This window comes from Arachis ipaensis, chromosome B9, assembly GCF_059453495.1.
Source record: "Arachis ipaensis isolate K30076 ecotype BB chromosome B9, ASM5945349v1, whole genome shotgun sequence".
Classification (NCBI taxonomy): Eukaryota; Viridiplantae; Streptophyta; class Magnoliopsida; order Fabales; family Fabaceae; genus Arachis; species Arachis ipaensis.
In genome coordinates this window covers 115,971,862-115,996,826 of record NC_142444.1, presented here as the reverse complement: position 1 = coordinate 115,996,826, position 24,965 = coordinate 115,971,862, and the positions used below count along the sequence as shown (strand labels likewise).

The window sequence follows — 24,965 nt, the reverse complement described above, 5'->3', positions numbered from 1 at the left end:
CTCAAAACAGACGCTACATTATAGACTATTTTATTTTTCAAGTATTAAATCTCACATACTATTGAATCTTCTTGGTTTAAAGTCTATTAAAAAATCTCATATACATTTTCTTTTTTTTACAAAAAACAATTGAAAGAAACTTTTTTTTATAAAAATTATTTATATGCAATAAATCAAATTCAATATTTACAATAACATCTAATTTTTTAAATTATTTAAAATATATAAAATATTTATAATAAAGTGTAAAAAATAAAATTAATTACTTTTTAGTTTACCAAAATTTATTTATATTTCGACAGCTCCAAATAAATTTAATATATCAATTAAACTAATTTATGAATCTAGTTCTGATTTATTAATAATTTTAGAATTTTAAAACAACCTAAATTTATAGTTATTTTGGGACAGATGAACCTAAATGTATACATTTGTAAATTTCTGACAGACCACCGGTCTATTTCTACCCGTATTATTAACCTTTGAAGTTTTGCATGAATTAATGGGTTTTTGTTTTGTCCCCTGAGCACCAAACCTTCCCAGCTGTCAAAATTTCCACTCCAATTATTAAATTATTATATTCAAATGAATATGAACAAAAACTACTAATGAAACATGGAAGCCATTAAAATCATCATGCCCCACCCCCACACCCTATATCAAGGGTTACACAATTTGATTATTTTTTACCATAATAAAAATCACAACTATCCCTCCAAAATAATTCAGCCATAAGCTCTAGGAGCCTAGGGTCTGTTTGGTATTAAAAAATGTTTTTTTTTGTTTTAATTTAATATTTTAAATTTCAGAATTTTATGAAAAAAAAAAAAGTAAACACAATCAAATTCAATTTAATTTTTTGTTTTTATTTTTCTCCGCACAAAATATTAAAAGTAAAAATATTTGAAATAAAAAATAAACAAACCAAATACATTGTTAATTTTTTTTCCTCAGAAAAAAATATTATACAAAAGTTTAATTTTGATATACTTTTATCCCATCATTTATTACATTAATTATTTTAGATAATCATTCACATAATAAATATAAAAAATAATTATTTTTATCAATTTGATAATACATATAAGTATATACTAAATCCATATGTAACTCTAAATGCTTTAAAATGACATTTATCATATACAGATTTGTACTTTTTATTTTTCGTGTGAGAGAGAGAAGTGTATCACAAGATATTGTGTGAAGAGAAGTATTTTACATTGCTACAAGTTAGACAAATCGGAGTCTTCCATTTGTGTCTTTGAAAATTAAAAAAAATTAATATTAAAATCGAACCATCCAATTTTTATTTTAAAAAATAAAAAAATTTAAAAGTATAAATCGGATACTCCGATTTGTAATTTATTTTTTTCTTTAAATAAATTGGACTGTCCAATTTAAATATTATCAATTAAAAAAAAACGTCATATCAAAGAAAAACACCTAATTTTTCAATAATAACGTATTACATATATTTAATCAATATAAAAAAAATTAGCCACATATTTGCTCTGTAAATTAGAATTAGTATTTCTTTTTTAATACAATTCAAATTCCTCTTAGATATTATTGAATGCATCTCTTTTGCTATGCCAACTTCCTTATTAGTCATAAGCTTAATTTGACTCGATCAATATTATTGAATTAAATTTTCTTTCTTTTTTTTTTTTAAGATATTTTGGTAGACTATAGGGTCATTGAAGTTCTACATATAGCCCAGCTAAGATTGAGCTATACTCAACTCACCACATTATATTCCTCTCTCTCTCTCTCCCTCTCTCTCTCTCTCTTCTGGGCATAGACACATACATACAATGGCAGATATTCTTAGTGAAGAACAGATTGTTGACTTCAAAGAAGCCTTTGGCTTGTTTGACAAAGATGGAGATGGTGAGTATAGTATTATTCATTAGGCATCTACGTATGTATCTGTTATATATGCACCTGAATTGTTCTTCTTTAATTTAAATTGATAGAATAACATAATTCTCAGCAACATCATCATCATCATATATATGTGTGTGTGTGCATGTTGTATATTGAATATTCACTGAATATATAGGTTGCATTACTGTTGAGGAACTTGCCACTGTGATCCGTTCATTGGATCAGAACCCAACTGAAGAAGAGCTTCAAGATATGATTACTGAGGTTGATGCTGATGGCAATGGAACCATTGAATTTGATGAGTTCTTAAACTTGATGGCCAAGAAAATCAAAGTAACTAAACATTATTATTATTTTTATTAAGTCATTTCTTCTTCATTACTATAAGTCAATAATCAATTTATGATTATCAAATTAAAGTTGTAATAAGTTATTTTTGCTGTTCTTTTCCAATGTTTTAGGACACTGATGATGCAGAGGAGGAACTCAAAGAGGCTTTCAAGGTTTTTGACAAAGATCAAAATGGTTTCATATCAGCCAGTGAGGTATATATTATTTTTGTTCTTTTCTATTTTTCTTTCATTTTTAATATGTATTATAACTGATGATTTTCTATCATATCATATCATGTATATTCATTTTTAAGTCTTTCACTTTCTGACAAATTTGACAAAGTGAGAGATTCTATAGAACATAAACAAAGCAAGTAGGGCCCAATATGTTGCAAAACTAGTTTACAAGGTCTTAAGGGACTACAGCTCTATATTTAAACTATTATTATTATTTACATGATTTTTAATTTATACATAAATTTGTGAATTTGTAAATCCTGTATATATAATTATATGTATAGGATAGGATAGTAATCCGTACATTTCCGCATGCAATGAATATTAGCTGTCTCATTAGAAAATTAATTGGAGTTTGACATTTTTGAGAGAGAGCTGTAGGGAATCTCACATTTCTCTAGACCTATCTTATTATTTTACTAAATTCGTAACCCTTTGTGTGCGTGAATTTTCATTAGAAATATCAAATATCCCATATGTGTGAATTATCAGCATCTTGAATTATATTTATATATAAGCTAAATAATTTGTTTAATGGGTGTGGTTAATTTATTGGTGTGCAGTTGAGACATGTAATGATAAATCTAGGTGAAAAGCTAACTGATGAAGAGGTGGAACAGATGATCAAAGAGGCAGATTTGGATGGTGATGGTCAAGTTAACTATGATGAATTTGTCAAGATGATGATGGCCGTTAGATGAAATTAATAAAATTTCCTCATCATAAATACATAATTTTTTTTGTTATATTCAAAATTCATTTGGCTTTAATTTATAGTTTATTATTCCGATTTCCAACCTAGTTTCCCTCACACGAAAATAAGTTAGTTAGTTAGTTTAATTTAATTCAATTCGTGTGTATTTTCTGCCTTTACTTGTTGTAGTGGTTTCCTCCCATGTTGTGAATGAATGACCAAGCTTTTAGAGTGACTTCCCCTGCCACAACAAACCTACATTTCTTTCATTTGTTCAACTCCAACTTGTAGCTTTTCTTTCAATTCTAGTTCAGCATTATTGTTTATATTAATATATCTTAATGTTCTCTAGTTACTTGGAAATGTCAAGCTTATGGTATCGTTGATTAAAATGAAAATTAACGGAGAGATATGGATGCAAAATTGTGATATATTAGACAAAACCATAGTTTCGAAAAGGGAAAGTGAACAATATTATATCATTAGATATAGTTTTATACCATTAAAAATACTAATGATGATTAATTGATAACTACAAATTACAAAATTTGTTAGTCCCTTAACACTCTTCTTCTGAAAAACCAAATACCATGTTGTTCCAAAATCAATATTGATGCTTCTAGTTTAGGCAATATTGTCGTCTCGTCTCCGTATCGTAGTCACTTTTTAGCCGTCATCTTTCTCAATTTTAACGAACAACGAACGTTTCTATTTCCTCTCTTGTCCTTTAATTTTACTCTTGTTCATTGATTTTTTTTAAGTTGTTACTGTATTAGTTTAGATGTTTAGTCATTAACTCTCTTGTTGGATTTAGTTTCTTATTGTTTCTGCTGTAAATTCATTAAATTGTAATGGTTAGTTTATTTAATTTTGCTATTGTGCTGCCTATTTGTGTACTTAAATAGGATTATGATCATTTTCAATTTTTGTATATTTTTTTATATTTATATTATAATATTATATTTTTATGTGTTTATTTATAATTTTATATATTATTTTATTATAACTCAATTATTTTGATTTAATCACGATTGAATTGGTCGAACTGCGATTGAATTAGTTGAACTTTTAAATCGACAAACCTGTAGCTAGAACAACTTGATTACTGGTTAGAATTTTATATCGATTTAATCATTGACAATTCTAATCATAAATAAGATAAACTAACTAGATATTCATTAAATATTGAGTTAATTTGATGAAATTACTCAAAATTAATAGTTCATTGCATAATTTTATCAAACGTTTGTAGTAATTTTGTTAAATTGATCCACTATTTGATAGATATTTAAATTTGTAAGTGCTCAAATTTTTATCTTAAAAAATAATAGTTTACTCAACAAAATTCTTGACTACTATGCCAAAAATTATAGTTAATGCCAACAATATAACTTTAGTTTTTTAATTAATAAAGTGGGTTGTTAAACTTGGTGAATTATAAGGCTACATTTAGTTTATGTATAATAAAAAGAGTTTAGTTAAAAGAACTTATTAAGGAATTTTTAGTGCTTTTAACAAGTTGAGTATTTGTTGGCTAATTCCTAATAATAATAATAATAATAATAATAACTTTACTTTTGGGATGTCACAATCTCACTTGGGGGACATATTTCTGTTGAATAAGAAAAACAGAGCTGTTGGAATGTGTTGATTGTTGAATAACATATTTCAAAAACTTACCACTCTTTTGGAATGGGTTGTTAGACTTTTGACCCAAAAAAGATTAGACTCTGTTGTAGCATGTGACTAATTTATGGTCAAAATTTTTCATTTTATTGACTTTGAGCCATTGCCAATTCATCATATTCCAACTTTTTGCAGTAGCAAACAAAACTGAGCTTCTTCAAATTAGTTGTTGCACTAACTTTATAGTTATAAAGATAATGAATATTATAGAATGCATTGCAATTGAAATGGGATCAAAGAAAGAAAACAATAAGAAAAACATGAACAGCTGGTGTGAACTGAAGTGAACTACAGAATGCAGAAAGCTTGCAATTAGCTGTATATTTTGCCATGCAGTGCCACACGTTGTCAGTTTTCTGTTCTCTTCTGCACAAGCCAATTAAAACCTCACACCGTCATATCCTGTAATCTTGTAATCCTGTAACCCATCTTCCTTTTTTTATTTTTAAAATAAATGAAATAAAAGTTTATAGCTGTTTTTTATTGGATCGAAAAAAGTTCAAAGGACTTATTAAATTAAGGTGTCTAATTAATAGGCTAAATTATTAAAATTGTCTTGAATTTTTAGAATGCCGATAAAAACACTCTTTATTTTTTATAATGGTAACAAAATGTGACAAAGGACAATTTAAGAGAATGTTATTTTGTTAAGGTGATAAATAATTTTTGTATTTGACAAATTATTTATACATTTAATACAAATTTTTTTTAAAAAAAATTTGAATAACTCTTTAGAATGTACCTATAAAAAATTGGATAAAACTTTGACCTCTAAATTATAATAAGAAAAATATTCTTTTTATTGACAAAAAATCGCAAAAAAAATTACTTAACATAAAATTATCAAATTTAAAAAAAAAATGTCTCAACTTTTTAATCATATTTACAAAAAACTCACAACAAAAACTAATTTCTAAAATAGTTTTTGAGAATATATATTAAACATTGGGTATGTTTATCGCGTCACAAAATATTTTAAAGTCATTTTTATCATTAATTAATAAAAGTGAGATTTTTTTATCAGGGTCTTAGAAAATCAAGAACGGTATTAATAATGTACTCCTAATTAATATATCTCAACATGATAAAAACATTGCCGAATTAAAAGATGATATCTGGACTAATTATCTGCATCTACATTTATTTTTATTTATTTATAAAACATATATTATATAATAACTTATATATATATATATATATATATATATATATATATATATATATCATTGTTATTAATTATTAATGACTAAAATATCCTTTTTAACTAATTTTACAAAAGGATTGAAGTTTTTTTTTAATTTTTCCACGGAATGCATTTTATTTTTTTTTAAATACAAAAAATACTTGGGTTAATTTTTAAAAGATTAAAATAATCTTTTAAATTTAATTTCTTAGTTATATTATAGATTAGAAAATTGAAAAAAGCTATTTTAGTTTTTTAAAATAAAATTCAAAAATTTTATTTTCTAATTCAATTACACAACTTTGTCCAGTACAATTAAAAACCGTAGTCTAAAAGGGTATTTTTGTATTTCTAAAATTAACAAAATTAAAAGAACATTTTAGTCCTTTTAAAAGGATATTTTAGTTTTTTTGAAGTAAAAAAATGTTATTTTTTAGTCTTTTAATAATTAAAACCAACAAATTAAAAAATTTTAATCCTAAAAAAATATTTTAGTCTTTGAAAATTAATAAAAAAGGGTATATTAGTTTCTTTTAAATTAGAGTAAAGTATCGTTTTTGTGCCCAACGTTTGGGGTAAATCCTATTTGTGTCCCTAACGTTTAAATCGTTCTATTTGTATCCCTAACGTTTGTAAAAGTGATTCAATGTTATCCTGCCATCAATTACACATCATGAGCGCTTTAGTTTGAGTTTTAAAAACCTCTTCTTGAAGTTAGAATATAAATGTTTGGGATAGAATCGATGATCTACTTCAAAAAATAGTTCATCAAATGTTGAAACTAATTCCTACAACATTTACATAATTTACTTTTCTAAGGACATAATTGAATTTAAACACAAATAGTGGATATAATATTAAAATCGACCACATCCAAGTGAGACCTAATTGAGAATGAATACATCCAAGTGAGAATAATTGAAAAATATAATCTGATTTGTTAGTATAATTGATAGTAGGATAACATTGAATCACTTTTATAAACGTTAAGGATACAAATAGGACGATTTAAATGTTAGGGATACAAATATGACTTACCCCAACGTTTGGGACAAAAACAATACTTGATGTTGCATGTTGGAGTCGTTACGAGTGGCTGCATTGAGAGTGAGAGGCAAGCATTGCTGGAGTTCAAGGCCGCCATGGTTGATGATTACGGCATGCTCTCATCGTGGAACGGTCAGGATTGCTGCCATTGGAATGGTGTTGGCTGCAACAATCTCACTGGCCATGTGCAAAGTCTCGATTATGACTTCACCGAAAATGAATATACCTCTGTACAAAGATTTTTGAGAGGTAAGATTCCAAACTCATTAGTGGAATTACAACATCTTAGGTACTTGAACCTCAGTTCAAATGGTTTTGAAGACTACCATATCCCTGAATTCTTTGCTAACTTCTCTAGCTTGAGGTATCTTGACCTATCATTTTGTGATTTTGGTAGAAGAATTCCAAGTCAATTTGGATCTATTTCACATTTCACATACTTGAATCTTTATTGGAATAACTTAAGGGTTCAATCCCTTATCAACTTGGGAATCTGTCCAAGTTGCAGTATCTTAATCTCAATTTAATTTTTTTACAAGGAATAATACCATCTCAACTAACAAGCTATTTATTGCCGAGTTAGATCAATTTGTTTCGCAGAACTTAGAAGAAGCTTTCATCCATTTCATCATGGGAGAACAGTAAAATAGCTTCCACGGAGGCTGAACTGAAAAAGATTCATGTAAGCATGTATTTCATTTCATTAGTTACTATAGCACTGTATTCTAACTTCTATGAGCATTAGTTGCAACTTCTAAGCCAGTCTCTCCTCTAGTATATTCTAACATTGATGCCTCTCCTCCAGCTCGTCGTTTTCCATTGAGCTTTGCCGCATCTCGTCTGATTCACCGCCATTGATTTCTGTACTAATTTTTTGTTGGGGATTTTGGTTTTGTTCTGATTTGGTTTTAATTTTTGGTTTTCTCTATTCTAATTTTGTTCTTGCTTCTTTTCTAATTTATTGTTCTGTTTCTGATTCTAATTTTGGCTCTCTCTGGTTCTAATTTATGCAGTAGCAGCAAGAGTAGGCATTACCAATAAATAAGGGAGTTGTTTTTAATTTTATTTTAAATAAATTTGTTAATATTTTGAGTTTTTACAAGCAAAAATAATTATTTATTTATTTACGTTGGTATACACTAATTTCTTACATTTAAATACATGATTTCATGAATCTCTTATGCCATGATTTAGGGCAATAATATATAATATAATAGCTAGTGCATATACGATTACTTAGTATACACAGTGAGAGCAAACTTTGAGTTCATAGACAAACTTGGGGTTAATTTTTTGTGCTTCCACGATAGGGATATAGCCTCTAATGGACAAACTTTGGAGGTGATCACTCAATCTTTTAAATTTGTCATAGTTTATCCTTGATTAATTAATAATACTCTGCTTTTGATTATTGCACCTGTTGAGTTTGTCATAGGAAACTAATGAAAACTAATGAAACTAAGGTAATTTGACATGAAGCATCCTTTTTCTTCTAGCTTATGTCATACATATACATTTGTTCTAAATAATGTATTAAGTGTGTATTCATTTCACAATTTTTATTTTCTATTTTATTTAATAATGTAGAGTAACAAAAAAGTTTTATGGGGAACGGCTCAATTATTCATGCCTTCTCATTATATGCATGGTGGTGCTACTAGCTATATATCTTATATATATGGTCTTTAATTTATTCTAATTATATATGCTGAGTTGATGGCTAACAAATTGAGTTGCTTTCATAGTTCTAAATTACAGGTGTATACATATGCTATTGTTCAAGTGAAGAAAGCCATAGAGGTACATTTGTGTGTATGAACTGAATGTAGCAGTAGTAGAAGAAAGATCCATTTAGTTGATTTAATTTGCAGGTGACACATTATTTGGGAGGAGAAAATTATGTTTTTTTGGGTGGTCGTGAAGGTTACCAGATATGCTTTTTGCCTGTTGTCATTTTCTCATGTTTTTTCGCTTGCTTTTGTAACACCCCGTTACTCTAAACCTTACCTCTAGCCGTAAGGCAAAGGATAACAAAGTGTCACGATAGTTCTAAAATTTATAATATATAATATATGTCCAAGAATTTATATAACTAAAAGCTCGATGTAGGAGTAAAGCTCAATGTCGCATAAGGCAGAATTATAAAACGCGAAGTGTTCACACACGATAACTAAACACGTAGGCATGGACAGAACAGGGCATAATATACATAAAACCTTGTAGATAGCTTCAGGATATACAAGGTAATAATTAAATTAACAATATATATATATATATATATAAGTATGAAATACCAAGAAGAGAACTAGTCACAGTCTACGGAGTTTAGGCTGGCTAGTTAAACTAAAAATACAAAAGAGTTTTGGAAGTTTTAAACAGCTTATATAACTTATCTCTCAAATCAAGTCTCTAAGGCTATAAAGTCTAAAATAAAGAGGTGAGAGAGAATATTACAACAAATAATCAAAATACAAAAGAGTGCATAAGATTCTCTGCTTCGTCACCATCTCACAACTCATCGAGGTGGGTTACGACCTGCATCTGAAAAAACAACAACATATGGTATGAGAACCGGAGGTTCTCAGTATGGTAACAGTGCCCAATATGTAAGATGTAAGGTTCCGAAATGCTGAAGGCAATCCTAGAACTTCACACCAAATAGATATTCAAGCTTAACAAAAATAAATAACTTAAACCAAACACCATAAACAGGGTTATCTAAACTTAGGAGAATTTCTAACCAATACTAATCACACCACTGTATCCCACAGCCTTCGCCAACCTAACCTCCATGTGATCCCATTGCCACCGTCTCCCGATCCTCCTCAACGCCAGACAATCACAACTATATGCAAACAAGTAATACACAGGTAATATTCATGTATAATAGGTAAATCAGCTAGCATATAGTCATATTATTCAAATAGGCATAACTCAAGTAATCAAAGGAAATAAGCAGATAGAAGATGCATATGATGAATGTCTACCATGTTATAGTGCCAAACCTGAGACAAAATCCAGACGGAAATTCCCGGATTAGTCTCTCTGTTGCGCATACTTAGGAGGAATAATTTCGAGGGATGAGTGCCTTACCACCTTCACCTTTCAGAGGGAAACATTCTGAGGGAGAGTGCCCTACCACCTTTCTCTAGATGCCGCATGATTCTGTGGGTTAGCGCCCTACCACCTTGCAACCAGAGAGAAAAACGCATGCTCAGGAGGAATAATTCCGAGGGATGAGTGCCCTACCACATTCTCCATGAGAGCGAAATGTGATGGGAAGCCCAGCTTCAACCCTCACATCCGAACGTAGGCAGAAGACTGCCACAGCCCCTACGACGGAGAACAATGCATATCACAATCACATAGTCCATCTCAGAGGCCACTGCTCATAGCACATTTCCTTTCATACTCATTCCATTAACCATAATCATTCATTTTCAAGTCTTAAATTCATCATCCATCCTCAATATCACAAGTTCATCATCAATATAGTACACCATCAGATACCCAACTAGTCCATCCCTCTGTACACCAGAAACCTACATCTCCGTCTTCTAACTCATTACCAGAAAATATCTAGTTAAACTCACTTATGATATTTTCTATGTTTCAAAGCCTAAAAAAGCTAAAGGATCTTAAACAAGCATTATGGAAGTTTAGAAGCTTGTCGGGAAGGTAAAACTGCTAATAACAAGGCTTTTATTGAAAAACAGGGTTGTGTGCGTACGCATAGAGTTGTGCGTATGCACTCCCAGAAGAGTTTTCTCAAAGTGTGCGTACGCATAAAGGTGTGTGTATGTGATGAGCGGATAATTTATACGCTTTTTGGCATTGTTTTTACATAGTTTTCAGTATGATTTAGTTAGTTTTTAGTATATTTTTATTAGTTTTTAAATAAAAATCACATTTCTGGATTTTACTATGAGTTTGTGTGTTTTTCTGTGATTTTAGGTATTTTCTGACTGAAATTGAGGGACTTGAGCAAAAATCAGATTCAGAGGTTGAAGAAGGACTGCAGATGCTGTTGGATTCTGACCTTCCTGCACTCAAAGTGGATTTTCTGGAGCTACAGAACTCCAAATGGTGCGCTCTCAATTGCGTTGGAAATTAGACATTCAGGGCTTTTCAGCAATATATAATAGTCCATACTTTGCTCGAGTTTAGATGATGTAAATTGGCGTTGAACGCCAGTTCCATGCTGCATTCTGGAGTCAAACGCCAGAAACAGGTTGCAAAGTGGAGTTAAACGCCAGAAACAGATTACAAACTGGCGTTCAACTCCAAGAGAAGCCTCTACACGTGTAAAGCTCAATGCTCAGCCCAAGCACACACCAAGTGGGCCCTAGAAGTGGATTTCTGCATCATTTACTCATTTCTGTAAACCCTAGTAACTAGTTTAGTATAAATAGGACTTTTTACTGTTGTATTTACATCTTTGGATTATTTTTTGATCCTTTGATCACGTTTGGGGGCTGGCCATTCGGCCATGCCTGAACCTTCATCACTTATGTATTTTCAACGGTAGAGTTTCTACACACCATAGATTAAGGTGTGGAGCTCTGCTGTTCCTCATGGATTAATGCAAAGTACTACTGTTTTTCTATTCAATACAAATTTATTTCGCTTCTAAGATATTCATTCGCACTTTAATGTGAATATGATGATCGTGACAATCATCATCATTCCCAACTTATGAACGCGTGCCTGACAACCACTTCCGTTCTACCTTAGATTAAATGGGTATCTCTTGGATATCTAATACAGGGGACCGAGTCCGAGATATTAGAATCTTCGTGGTATAAGTTAGAACCCATGGATGGCCATTCCTGAGATCCGAAAAGTCTAAACCTTGTCTGTGGTATTCCGAGTAGGATCTGGGAAGGGATGGCTGTGACGAGCTTCAAGCTCGCGAGTGCTGGGCGTAGTGACAGACGCAAAAGGATCAATGGATCCTATTCCAGTATGATCGAGAACCGACGGATGAATAGCCGTGCTGTGACAGAGCATCTTGGACCATTTTCACTGAGAGGACGGGAAGTAGCCATTGACAACGGTGATGCCCAACATACAGCTTGCCATGGAAAGGAGTATGAATGATTGGATGAAGATAGCAGAAAAGCAGAGGTTCAGAGGAACGAAAGCATCTCTATACGCTTATCTGAAATTCTCACCAATGAATTACATAAGTATCTCTATCCTATTTTATGTTTTATTTATCTTTTAATTATTAAGACTTTACAACCATTTGAATCCGCCTGACTGAGATTTACAAGGTGACCATAGCTTGCTTCAAGCCGACAATATCCGTGGGATTCGACCCTTACTCACGTAAGGTTTATTACTTGGACGACCCAGTGCACTTACTGGTTAGTTGTGCGAAGTTGTGACAAAGAACTAAGATTATGAACGTGCGTAATTAGTTTTTAGCGCCGTTACCAAGGAAGGAACGTTCACGATTTCTGCGCACCAAGTTTTTGGCGCCGTTGCCGGGGATTGTTCGAGTTTGGACAACTGACGGTTCATCTTGTTGCTCAGATTAAGTAGTTTTATTTTAATTTTAACCTTTTTGTTTTTACTCTTTTATTTTCGAAAAATACAAAAAAAATTTTTTTCTTCTTTTTTGTTCTTCCCAAAATAATTTTCGAAAAAAATACCAAAAATTAATAAAATTATAAAACAAAAAAAAATATTTTTGTGTTTATTGTTTGAGTCTAGAGTTAAGTTTTAAGTTTGGTGTCAATTGCATATTTCTAATTTTCTAAAAAAATTATTTTAAAAAATTTCATGCATTGCATTCTTCATGATCTTCAAGTCGTTCTTGGCCAGTCTTCTTGTTTGATCTTCATATTTTCTTGTTTTGTATCTTTTCTTGTTTTTCATATGGATTCTTGAATCATTAATGTCTAAAGAATAAAAATTTTTAAGTTTGGTGTCTTGCATGTTTTCTTTTCTTGAAAATTTTTCAAAAATAAGTTCTTGATGTTCATCTTGACATTCAAAGTGTTCTTGGTGTTCATCTTGACATTCATAGTGTTCTTGCATGCATCACATGTTTTGATCCAAAATTTTCATGCATTGAGTCTTTTTGATATTTTTCTTTCATCATTAAAAATTCAAAAATAAAAAAAAATATCTTTCCTTTTTTCACTCATAAAATTCGAAAATTTGAGTTGACTTTTTCAAAAATTTTTAAAATCTAGTTGTTTCTTATGAGTCAAATCAAATTTTCAATTTGAAAATTCTATCTTTTTCAAATCCTTTTCAAAAATCAAGTCTTTTTCATTTTTCTTTTATGATTTTCGAAAATTTCAAAATGATTTTCAAAAAAAAAAAAATCTTTTTCTTACTTCTATTTCATATTTTTGAATATCTCACTAACAATCAATGTGATTGATTCAAAAATTTTAAGTTTGTTACTTGCCTAGTAAGAAAGGTTCAATCTTTAAACTCTAGAATCATATCTTTTTAGTTTCTTGTTAGTCAAGTAATCAACTTTAATTTTTAAAATCAAATCTTTTTAAATATCTTTTTCAAATCTTTTTCAAAATAAGTTTCTATCACATCTTTTTCAAAATCAATTTCAAAATCTTTTCTAACTTCTTATCTTTTCAAGATTGATTTTCAAATATTTTTCAATTAACCACTTAACTTTTTGATTGATTTTAAAAGTTTACTATTTCAATCATATCTTTTTCAAAACTACCTAACTAATTCTCTCTCTAATTTTCAAAAATCCTTTCCCTCTTTTTCAAAATTCTTTTTTTTATTTATTTAACTAATTGTTTTAATTTTTAATTTGATTTGATTTCAATTTTAATTTTTGAAATTTAACTTTAATTTTTATTTTTAATTTAATTAATTTTCGAAATTCCCTCTCTCTCATCTCCTTCTAATTATTTATTCATCTACTAACACTTCTCTTCCACCCAAAATTTGAACATCATCTTCCTCTCTGTGTTCGAGTTTTTCTCTTCCCCTCCTTTTATTCTTCTCTTCTACTCATATACAGGAATCTCTATACTGTGACATAGAGGATTCCATATTTTCTTTTCTGTTTTCTTCTTTTTCATATGAGCAGGAACAAGGATAAGAACATTCTTGTTGAAGCTGATCCTGAACCTGAAAGGACTCTGAAGAGGAAGCTAAGGGAAGCCAAAGCACAACTCTCTGGAGAAAATCTGACAAAAATTTTCGAAAAAGAAGAAAACTTGGCCGAAAATAATAACAATGCAAGGAAGATGCTTGGTGACTTTACTGCACCAAATTCCAATTTACATGGAAGAAGCATCTCAATTTCTACCATTGGAGCAAACAACTTTGAGCTTAAACCTCAATTAGTTTCTCTAATGCAATAAAACTGCAAGTTTCATGGACTTCCATCTGAAGATCCTTTTTAGTTCTTAACTGAATTCTTGCAGATCTGTGATACTGTTAAGACCAATCGGGTTGATCCTGAGGTCTACAGGCTTATGCTTTTCCCAATTGCTGTAAGAGACAGAGCTAGAATATGGTTGGATTCTCAACCTAAGGATAGCCTGAACTCTTGGGATAAGCTGGTCACGGCTTTCTTAGCCAAGTTCTTTCCTCCTCAAAAGCTTAGTAAGCTTAGAGTGGATATTCAAACCTTCAAACAGAAAGAAGGTGAATCCCTCTATGAAGCTTGGGAGAGATACAAGGAACTAACCAAAAAGTGTCCTTCTGACATGCTTTCAGAATGGACCATCCTGGATATATTCTATGATGGTCTGTCTGAGCTATCAAAGATGTCACTGGACCATTCTGCAGGTGGATCCATTCACCTAAAGAAAACGCCTGTAGAAGTTCAAGAGCTCATTGACATGGTTGCAAATAACCAGTTCATGTACACTTCTGAAAGGAATCCTGTGAATAATGGGACACCTATGAGGAAGGGAGTTCTTGAAATTGATACTCTGAATGTCATATTGGCTCAGAACAAAATATTGACTCAGCAAGTCAATATGATCTCTCAGAGTCTGAATGGATTGAAGGAATCATCCAACAGTACTAAAGAGGCATCTTCTGAAGAAGAAGCTTATGATCCTGAGAACCCTGCAATAGCAGAGGTGAATTACATGGGTGAACCCTATGAAAATACCTATAATCCCTCATGGAGGAATCATCCAAATTTCTCATGGAAGGATCAACAAAAGCCTCAACAAGGCTTTAACAATGGTGGAAGAAACAGGTTTAGCAATAACAAGCCTTTTCCATCATCCACTCAGCAAAAGACAGAGAGTTCTAAGCAGGATCCATCTAGCTTAGCAAACATAGTCTCTGATCTATCTAAGGCCACTCTAAGTTTCATGAATGAAACAAGGTCCTCCATTAGAAATTTGGAGGCACAAGTGGGCCAGCTGAGTAAAAGAGTCACTGAAACCCCTCCTAGTACTCTCCCAAGCAATACAGAAGAGAATCCAAAAAGAGAGTGCAAGGCCATTGATTTAACCATCATGGCCGAACCTACAAGGGAGGGAGAGGACGTGAATCCCAGTGAGGAAGACCTCCTGGGACGTCCAGTGATCAACAAGGAGTTTCCCTCTGAGGAACCAAAGGAATTTGAGGCTCATCTAGAGACCATAGAGATTCCATTGAACCTCCTTATGCCATTCATGAGCTCTGATGAGTATTCTTCTTCTGAAGAGAATGAAGATGTCACTGAAGAGCAAGTTACCAAGTACCTTGGTACAATCATGAAGCTGAATACCAAATTATTTGGTAATGAGACTTGGGAAGATGAACCTCCCTTGCTCACCAATGAACTGAGTGATCTGGATCAACTGAAATTACCTCAGAAGAAACAGGATCCTGGAAAATTTTTAATACCTTGTACCATAGGCACCATGACCTTTGAGAAGGCTCTATGTGACCTTGGATCAGGGATAAACCTCATGCCACTCTCTGTAATGGAGAAACTGGGAATCTTTGAGGTGCAAGCTGCCAGAATCTCACTGGAGATGGCAGACAACTCAAGAAAACAGACTTATGGACAAGTAGAGGACGTACTAGTAAAGGTTGAAGGCCTTTACATCTCTGCTGATTTCATAATCCTAGATACTGGGAAGGATCAGGATGAATCCATCATCCTTGGAAGACCCTTCCTAGCCACAGCAAGAGCTGTGATAAGGACAGAGGAGAATTGATCCTTCAACTGAATAAGGACAATCTTGTGTTTAAAACTCAAGGATCTCCTTCTGCAACCATGGAGAGGAAGCATGAAAAGCTTCTCTCACTGCAGAGTCAACCAAAGCCCCCAAAGTCAAACTCTAAGTTTGGTGTTGGGAGGCCACAACCAAACTCTAAGTTTGCTGTTGAACCCCCACATTCAAACTCTAAGTTTGGTGTTGGGAGGTTCCAACCTTGCTCTGAACATCTGTGAGGCTCCATGAGAGCTCGCTGTCAAGCTATTGACATTAAAAAAGTGCTTGTTGGGAGGCAACCCAAAGTTATCTTATTATATTTATTTATTTTCTATTGTTATTTTCTGTTTTCCTTAGGTTGATGATCATGTGAAGTCACAAAAGCTATTGAAAAATAAAAAACAAAATGAAAAATAGCAAAAGAAATAGCACACCCTGGAGGAGAGCAGTCTGGCATTTAAACGCTAGAAACAAGCATCTGTCTGGCGTTTAACGCCAGAAACAAGCATCTACCTGGCGTTAAACGCCAGAACAGAGCATGAAAGTGGCGTTTAACGCCAGAAACAGGCAGCAGTCTGGTGTTAAACGCCAGAATTGCATGTATAGGGCATTTTACACGTCTAAAAGGTGCAAGGATGAAAAACCCTTGACACCTCAGGATCTGTGGACCCCACAGGATCCCCACCTACCCTTTTTCTCTCCTCTTCATACCTTTTCATGACTCTCTTCCCCAAATACCCTTCACCAATCAACTTAATCACTCTTTCCCATCACCTCTTCACCACCCACATACCTTTAAATTTCAAACTAATTTCCCTCCCAAACCCAACCCTAATGGCCGAACCCTACACCCCCCACTCCTATATAAACCCCTCATTCTTTCTTCTATTTCACACAACACAACTCTCTCTTCTTTCCCTTGGCCGAAACCACCTTTCCCTCCCTCTCCTCCATTTCTCTTCTTCTTCTACTTCTTTCTTTCTTCTTTTGCTCGGGGACGAGAAAATATTTTAAGTTTGATGTGGTAAAAGCATAGATTTTTGTTTTTTCATAACCATCAATGGCACCTAAGGCCAGAGAAACCTCAAGAAAGAGGAAAAGGAAGGCAATTGCTTCCACCTCTGAGCCATGGGAGATGGAAAGATTCATCTCAAAGGTTCATCAAGACCACTTCTATGAAGTTGTGGCCAAGAAAAAAGTGATCCCTGAGGTTCCTTTCAAGCTCAAAAAGAATGAGTATCCGGAGATCTGACTTGAGATCCAAAGAAGAGGTTGGGAAGTTCTCACCAACCCCATTCAACAAGTCGGGATCCTAATGGTTCAAGAGTTCTATGCAAACACATGGATCACTAGGAACCATGATCAAAGTGTGAACCCAAAACCAAAGCATTGGCTTACCATGGTTCGGAAAAAATACTTAGATTTCAGTCCGGAAAATGTAAGGCTGGCGTTCAACTTGCCAATGATGGAAGAGAACACACGCCCCTACACAAGAAGGGTCAAATTTGATCAAAGGTTGGACCAAGTCCTCATAGACATATGTGAGGAAGGAGCTCAATGGAAAATTGACTCAAGAGGCAAGTCGGTTCAACTAAGAAGGCATGACCTCAAACCAGTGGCTAGGGGAAGGCTAGAGTTCATTCAACGCTCAATCATTCCTACTAGCAACCGGTTTGAAGTTACTATAGACCGGGCCATCATGATCCATAGTATCATGATTGGAGAGGAGGTTGAAGTTCATGAGATTATACCTCAAGAACTCTACAAGGTGGCTGACAAGTCCTCCACTTTGGCAAGGTTAGCCTTTCCTCACCTCATATGCCACCTCTGTAGTTCGGCTGGAATTGACATAGAGGGAGACATCCTCATTGAAGAGGATAAGCCCATCACTAAGAAAAGGATGGAGCAAACAAGAGATCATGGACCTCAACATGAGCATGAGGAGATTCTTCACCATGAAATCCCTGAGATGCCTCGAGGGATGCACTTTCTTCCACAGAATTATTGGGAGCAAATCAACACCTCCCTAGGAGAATTAAGTTCCAACATGGGACAACTAAGGGTGGAGCACCAAGAGCACTCCATCATCCTCCATGAAATTAGAGAAGATCAAAGAGCTATGAGGGAGGAGCAAGAAAGACAAGGAAGAGACATAGAGGAGCTCAAGAGCACCATTGGTTCTTCAAGAAGAGGAAGACGCCACCCTCACTAAGGTGGACTTATTCCTTAATCTCCTTGTTTATTTATTTTCCTGTTTTTTGATTTTTGAGCTTTATGTTTATTTATATTTGTGTCTTATTACATGATCATTAGTATTTAAGTGTCTATGCCTTAAAGTTATGAATATAAATCCATCACCTCTCTTGAATGAAAAATATTTTAATTACAAAAGAACAAGAAGTACATGGTTTCAAATTCATCCTTGAAACTAGTTTAATTATTTTGATGAGGTGGCAATACTTTTTGTTTTCTGAATGAATGCTTGAATAGTGCATATGTCTTTTGAAGTTGTTGTTTATGAATGTTAAATATGTTGGCTCTTGAAAGAATGATGAAAAAAGAGAAATGTTATTTGATAATCTGAAAAATCATAAAAATGATTCTTGAAGCAAGAAAAAGCAGCGAATACAAAAGCTTGCAGAAAAAAAATGGCGAAAATAAAAGAAAAAAAAAGAAAAAGCCAAAAGCTCTTTAAACCAAAAGGCAAGAGCAAAAAGCCAATAGCCCTTAAAACAAAAAGGCAAGGGTAATAAAAAAAGGATCCAAGGCTTTGAGCATCAGTGGATAGGAGGGCCTAAAGGAATAAAATCCTGGCCTAAGCGGCTAAACCAAGCTGTCCCTAACCATGTGCTTGTGGCGTGAAGGTGTCAAGTAAAAACTTGAGACTGAGCGGTTAAAGTCAAGGTCCAAAGCAAAAACAGAGTGTGCTTAAGAACCCTGGACACCTCTAATTGGGGACTTTAGCAAAGCTGAGTTACAATCTGAAAAGGTTCACCCAATTATGTGTCTGTGGCATTTATGTATCCGGTGGTAATACTGGAAAACAAAGTGCTTAGGGCCACAGCCAAGACTCATAAAGTAGCTGTGTTCAAGAATCAACATACTGAACTAGGAGAATCAATAACACTATCTGAATTCTGAGTTCCTATAGATGCCAATCATTCTAAACCTCAATGGATAAAGCGAGATGCCAAAACTATTCAAGAGGCAAAAAGCTACAAGTCCCGCTCATCTGATTGGAGCTAAGTTTCATTGATATTTTGGAATTTATAGTATATTCTCTTCTTTTTATCCTATTTGATTTTCATTTGCTTGGGGACAAGCAACAATTTAAGTTTGGTGTTGTGATGAGCGGATAATTTATACGCTTTTTGCCATTATTTTTACATAGTTTTCAGTATGATTTAGTTAGTTTTTAGTATATTTTTATTAGTTTTTAAATAAAAATCACATTTCTAGACTTTAGTACGAGTTTGTGTATTTTTCTGTGATTTCAGGTATTTTCTGACTGAAATTGAGGGACTTGAGCAAAAATCAGATTTAGAGGTTGAAGAAGGACTACAGATGCTGTTGGATTCTGACCTCCCTGCACTCAAAGTGGATTTTCTGGAGCTACAGAACTTCAAATGGCGCGCTCTCAATTGCGTTAGAAATTAGACATCCAAGCCTTTCCAGCAATATATAATAGTATATACTTTGCCCGAGTTTAGATGACGCAAACTGGCATTGAACGCCAGTTCCATGCTGCATTCTGGAGTCAAACGCCAGAAACAGGTTGCAAAGTGGAGTTAAACGCCAGGAACAGGTTACAAACCAGCGTTCAACTCCAAGAGAAGCCTCTACACATGTAAAGCTCAATGCCCAGCCCAAGCACACACCAAGTGGGCCCCAGAAGTGGATTTCTGCATCATTTACTCATTTCTGTAAATCCTAGTAACTAGTTTAGTATAAATAGGACTTTTTACTGTTGTATTTACATCTTTGGATTATCTTTTGATCCTTTGTTCACGTTTGGGGGCTGGCCATTCGGCCATGCCTGAACCTTCATCACTTATGTATTTTCAACGGTAGAGTTTCTACACACCATAGATTAAGGTGTGGAGCTCTGCTGTTCCTCATGGATTAATGCAAAGTACTACTGTTTTTCTATTCAATACAAACTTATTCCGCTTCTAAGATATTCATTCGCACTTCAATGTGAATATGATGATCGTGACAATCATCATCATTCCCAACTTATGAACGCGTGCCTGACAACCACTTCCGTTCTATCTTAGATTGAATGGGTATCTCTTGGATATCTAATACAGTGTGATGACATGTCACCATGTCATGTTTTTCTATGCTTTTACATACAAGAAATTTATGATTAGTGCTTAAATATTGCATTCTTTGGTGCTTAAATGGTATATTTCTTTTATCTTTTGATTTGATAAACTTTGTAGGAAATAAGAAGAAAAAGAAGCAAAGAAGCACAAAATAAGCTAAAAAGGAGAAAAAAAGAACTTTGGGGCACACTTTAAAGTTGGAGCACACTTTGAAGCCTTAGGCCACGCTTTTAAAAGCGTGGCCCATGACCAAATCAAGGAAGCTTCATCAGCACAGCCACCCAGGAGCTCAATGTTTGCGCCAACGTTTGCCTCAAACGTGAGGTCAAACGTTGGCTAAGGAATACCAAGAGAAATGGCATCCCTGGAGGCAGCAACGTTTGAGCCAACGTTTGCCTCAAACGTGAGGTCAAATGTTGGCGCCAAACAGCATGAAGGGGCATACTTCCAACAAGAATAACTTGAGCTACAGAGCTCCAAATGAGGTGATTCAAAAAGCAATGGAAAGTAGGAATCAAGAGCTTTCCAAGCATATATGGCATTGCATGATGGACACTAAAATTGAGGGAGAAAACTGCCCCGAAATGTGCATAAATGAACATGGTGGCAACCTGCAGTGAGGCCAACTGACCTCTACACCTTCGACGGAGTATAACTCGAGCTGTGGAGCTCCAAATGATGCGCTTCCAATTGCATTGGAAAGTAGACATTCAGGGCTTTCCAACAATGAATAATAGTATGGGGTGGACAGCACGTTTGAGCTTCCGAATTTGGCAATGTTTCCAACATTTGCGTTCACGTTTGACCTCAAACGTGGGGTCAAACGTGAGTGACAGCAACACCAGCGACCTTGTTCCCTTCAAAGGAGCATAACTTGAGTTGTAGATGTCCAATTGAGGTGATTACAATTGAGTTAGAAAGCTGACATTTAGAGCTTTCCAACCATATATAATAGTCTATAGTGGGCATAAAATTGGCAACGTTGACAAGAGGACAAAGAGCACCCCTGATTGATGATGAGCCACGTTTGCGCCAACGTTTGCCTCAAACGTTAGGCCAAACGTTGGCTAGAAGAGATGCTTGGGAAAGGTCACGTTTGAGCTCACGTTTGACCTCAAACGTTGGCTCAAACGTGGATGACAGCAAGGGGCCGATCTGCATTGTGGGTTTCACGAAGACGTTTGAGCCAACGTTTGCCTCAAACGTTGACTCAAACGTGAATTGCTCAACAATCCAACTTGCACGCAGATTTCTCCTCAAGACCAAGGCCATCCAAATCCATCTTCAACCCAATTCCACTCCAAGGCAAGCAAAGCCCAATTGACATCACTTATAGGCACACAGAGAAGTTAGATTAGGAATTTTATTTTTGTAAATATTGTTTTCATTTTTCACTTTTATTTTGTAAAAGCCTATATAAAGGCATTAGTTTCATTTCACTAAAAAAGCGAGCTCCATTAGAGAGTAAGGAGGCTGGCTCCATTAGGGAGCATTAGGAATAGAGAATTCTCTCTTTAGTTTTTCTCTTTGTTTTGAATTTTGGATCAAGAGTTGAAGGAATTCTGTTTCACTTGGTCTAAAATCTCTTTGTTCTTCTGCATAATCTTAGAGAATTGAGAATTGAATTTGAGCTTTCATTTACTACCTTCATCTTTCTTTCATCTGCAATTTGTTCTCTATTGGATCAAGGAAGGAATTGAGATCTAGACTTGTTTTCTAGTCTCTTTGTTCCCCTGAGATCTTTAGTTGTTTTTTTTTATATTTCATAATTGAATTGAGCTTTCTTGCTGATTTACCTTTCTGCTACAATTTCCTTTTCTGCAATTTTTACTTTCTGTTGCATTGCTTCCAATTTATTTTTCCTGCAAGTTAAATTTTCTGCAATTGATCTGAGTTCTAATTTACTACTTTCATTTAATTTTCCTGCACCCAGCCCCCTTTTACAATTCATGCAATTTACATTTCTTGTCATTTAAGATTCTTGCAATTTACATTCCTTGCCCTTTACGTTTATGCTCATTTACTTTCTGCAACTTTTAATTCACCGCCATTTACTTTCGGTTGGCTACATTCCATCAAATTTCACTTCAATGTTAGCTTGACTAAACTAATCACCCACTAAAGTTGCTTGATCCATCAATCCCTGTGGGATCGACCTCACTCCCGTGAGTTTTATTACTTGATGCGACCCGGTATACTTGCCGGTTAGTTTTGGGTGTTTTGGAAATTCGTTTTTCCACAAATTTTCCCATCAAGTTTTTGGCGCCGTTGCCGGGGATTGATTTAGATCAACAATGATTAAGTGGGTGAGAAGTCTAGATCAAGCATTTTTTTTATTTTTGTTCTCTGTTCTAAGCTGAAACCAAGGTGTTTGTGTTTTTGCCTCACTAAGAAATTCTCATCTCTGATATGAGTAATTTCAATTTTCATTGATTTTTGCAAAATACAAATGGAGTTCAACTCATCATTTGGTCAAACAAAATTTTATGGGATATCACCCACCATCACCAATCTCTAATGGTGGCTGGGAATATCACCAAGAAAATACCAATTCTGAGCGCTCCAAGTCATGGAGCTATGCTTCAGAACCACAAGATGAGAAAGGAAATTATATGGGATATTTTCCTCCACCACGAAATGATGCAAGTCATGATTCTAATGGTGGCTGGGAAGAGAATTCTAGTGCTCCATATGATATTCATCCAAAGATATCATCACTTGACCATACTTCAACCGAAAGCCCCTTTCAAAACTCACCACCCACACAAACTTCCATGAACCACTCAAGGCTTTCAGAGCTTGAGTCCATGTTCGAAAAATATGAGAGAGAGGCACAAAAATCCTGGAAAAGGGAAGAAGCTCTCTTAAAAAATATGAATGAAGATTTAGAGAAAATAAGGAGGAGCTTAGAACCACTGAGCAAGAAAAATGAAGGCCAAGTGATGGATATGAAGGAGAAAGTGGAAGAGTAAGATAAGGAGGCCACTGCATCAAGTAAACTTTCAATGAAGAATGAGGTGGTTGAAAATGAAACTGCACTTGAGGTGACAAGGGAAGGAGTGGAGGAGCAAGAAAGTGAGGAAGACACTCAAGAGAAGTCACCCTCAATTGAAGCAGAGAAATGCATAGAAGAAGAACTCATGGAACCACCAATTCAAGAGGCTCTTAATGAAGAAATCACTCCAATAATCACACAACAACCATGTCTTGACATCCAAGAAGTGAAGGCAATTGACAAAAGCACCAAGAAGAGGATTGTGACCAAGATACCAAGGACAACATTCATGAGAAGGTCAACTACAAACAATCCTCCCCCTGATCCAGCAAGCAAGATCAATCAAGCCAATTTCACAAGGAAGCTTATTGAAAGGAGACCAAGACAGGGGACAATAACTGAAACTTCTCCCCTCTTGGAGTCATTCCTCTTAACAAACTGGAAGAAGAGGAAGAAAGTGAAGAACAACATGTCAAGCTAATGACACTAAAAGAGCACTTGTTGGGAGGTAACCCAACCGTAGGTAACATTTTTTCTCTGCTTTGTTTTCTTCCTTTGTTTAGTTTAAATTTCAATAAATTGACATATGGTTGCATTCTAAGTTTGGTGTTGCTATGCAACAAAATTTGGTTCTAATCCTTACAAGATGCTTGCATCAATTCCAAGAGAAAGTGTCACACTAAGTTTGGTGTACCACTTATACTTTTATGCAATGTATCATGCACACCAACTTATATTTGCAAAAATAATGTCTCTGTTTCTCTGTGCCTTCATATCTTTAATTTTGCTTGCTTAGAACACATGTACTACTAACTTTTCATTGTGTAAGACATTCATGATCCATCTTAGCCCCATAGCCATTGTTCTAATTGTTGCTTAAGGATGAGCAAGCATTCTGAGTTTGGCAAGGGAAGAAGGAAGAATAGAGGAAAAAGGACAACAATAATGAAGATGAACTACAAGGTTGTAGAGTTCCTTTTCTCCTCATTTGTTTCCAGCACTTAAAATGCATGATTGTCTTCATCTTTTCTGTTTACATGTGTGTATGAATAAAGCATAGCCTGCATCTTGATTTGTAACATGTTGCCATGTCATTATGACTATCAACTTGAGTTTTGTGAATTCAAAAGCAGTAAAGTATCATGATCATAAACAAACAAGGAATTAAAGAAGAATTTAGCATGTGCATAAAAGTATTGGAAAGCTAGTATGTTTGATTGTTGCTTAATTACATTGGATTTTATTTAATTGAAGTTTTCATCTAGTACATTTTGTGAAATCTTTTGAAAATCATGAAAACCTTGAAAGAAAAAGCAAAAAAGGGCAAGAAAAGAAAAAGGGAAAGAATGAGAAAGCTGAAGGCTCTGAGTACCAATGGCAATTTATTTGCTAAGTACTTGTGGTGTTTATGTATC

The 24,965-nt window shown here is 34.1% G+C and overlaps 2 protein-coding genes and 1 non-coding gene across 3 annotated transcripts in view; 2 read left to right on the top strand and 1 right to left on the bottom strand.

The window, feature by feature from the left end:
* Positions 1 to 1,730: 1,730 nt before the first annotated feature.
* On the top strand, positions 1,731 to 3,306 carry LOC107619561 (calmodulin-5/6/7/8). The gene is made up of 4 exons (XM_016321852.3): positions 1,731 to 1,890; positions 2,063 to 2,220; positions 2,349 to 2,432; positions 3,020 to 3,306. The coding sequence occupies exons 1-4, from the start codon at positions 1,815 to 1,817 to the stop codon at positions 3,155 to 3,157; spliced, it is 456 nt and encodes a 151-aa protein (XP_016177338.1). The 5' UTR covers positions 1,731 to 1,814; the 3' UTR covers positions 3,158 to 3,306.
* Positions 3,307 to 7,086: 3,780 nt separating this feature from the next.
* LOC110266902 (receptor-like protein EIX2) overlaps positions 7,087 to 24,965 on the top strand; it is a 47,228-nt gene continuing 29,349 nt past the window's right edge. The window contains exon 1 of the mRNA XM_021111957.1: positions 7,087 to 7,430. Within this exon, the coding sequence (XP_020967616.1) occupies positions 7,087 to 7,430 (344 nt within the window). The remainder of the gene's footprint in view (positions 7,431 to 24,965) is intronic.
* On the bottom strand, positions 14,671 to 14,778 carry LOC148546024 (small nucleolar RNA R71). The gene has a single exon (XR_015901950.1). It is a non-coding gene; the product is annotated as a small nucleolar RNA R71 (small nucleolar RNA).

Excerpts from the sequence above, each read along its gene's own strand:
- LOC107619561 (XM_016321852.3), top strand. The coding sequence starts at position 1,815 with ATGGCAGATATTCTTAGTGAAGAACAGATTGTTGACTTCAAAGAAGCC. Across the intron at positions 1,891-2,062 it reads GTTTGACAAAGATGGAGATG|GTTGCATTACTGTTGAGGAA; the intron begins GTGAGTATAGTA and ends CTGAATATATAG. Across the intron at positions 2,433-3,019 it reads GTTTCATATCAGCCAGTGAG|TTGAGACATGTAATGATAAA; the intron begins GTATATATTATT and ends ATTGGTGTGCAG.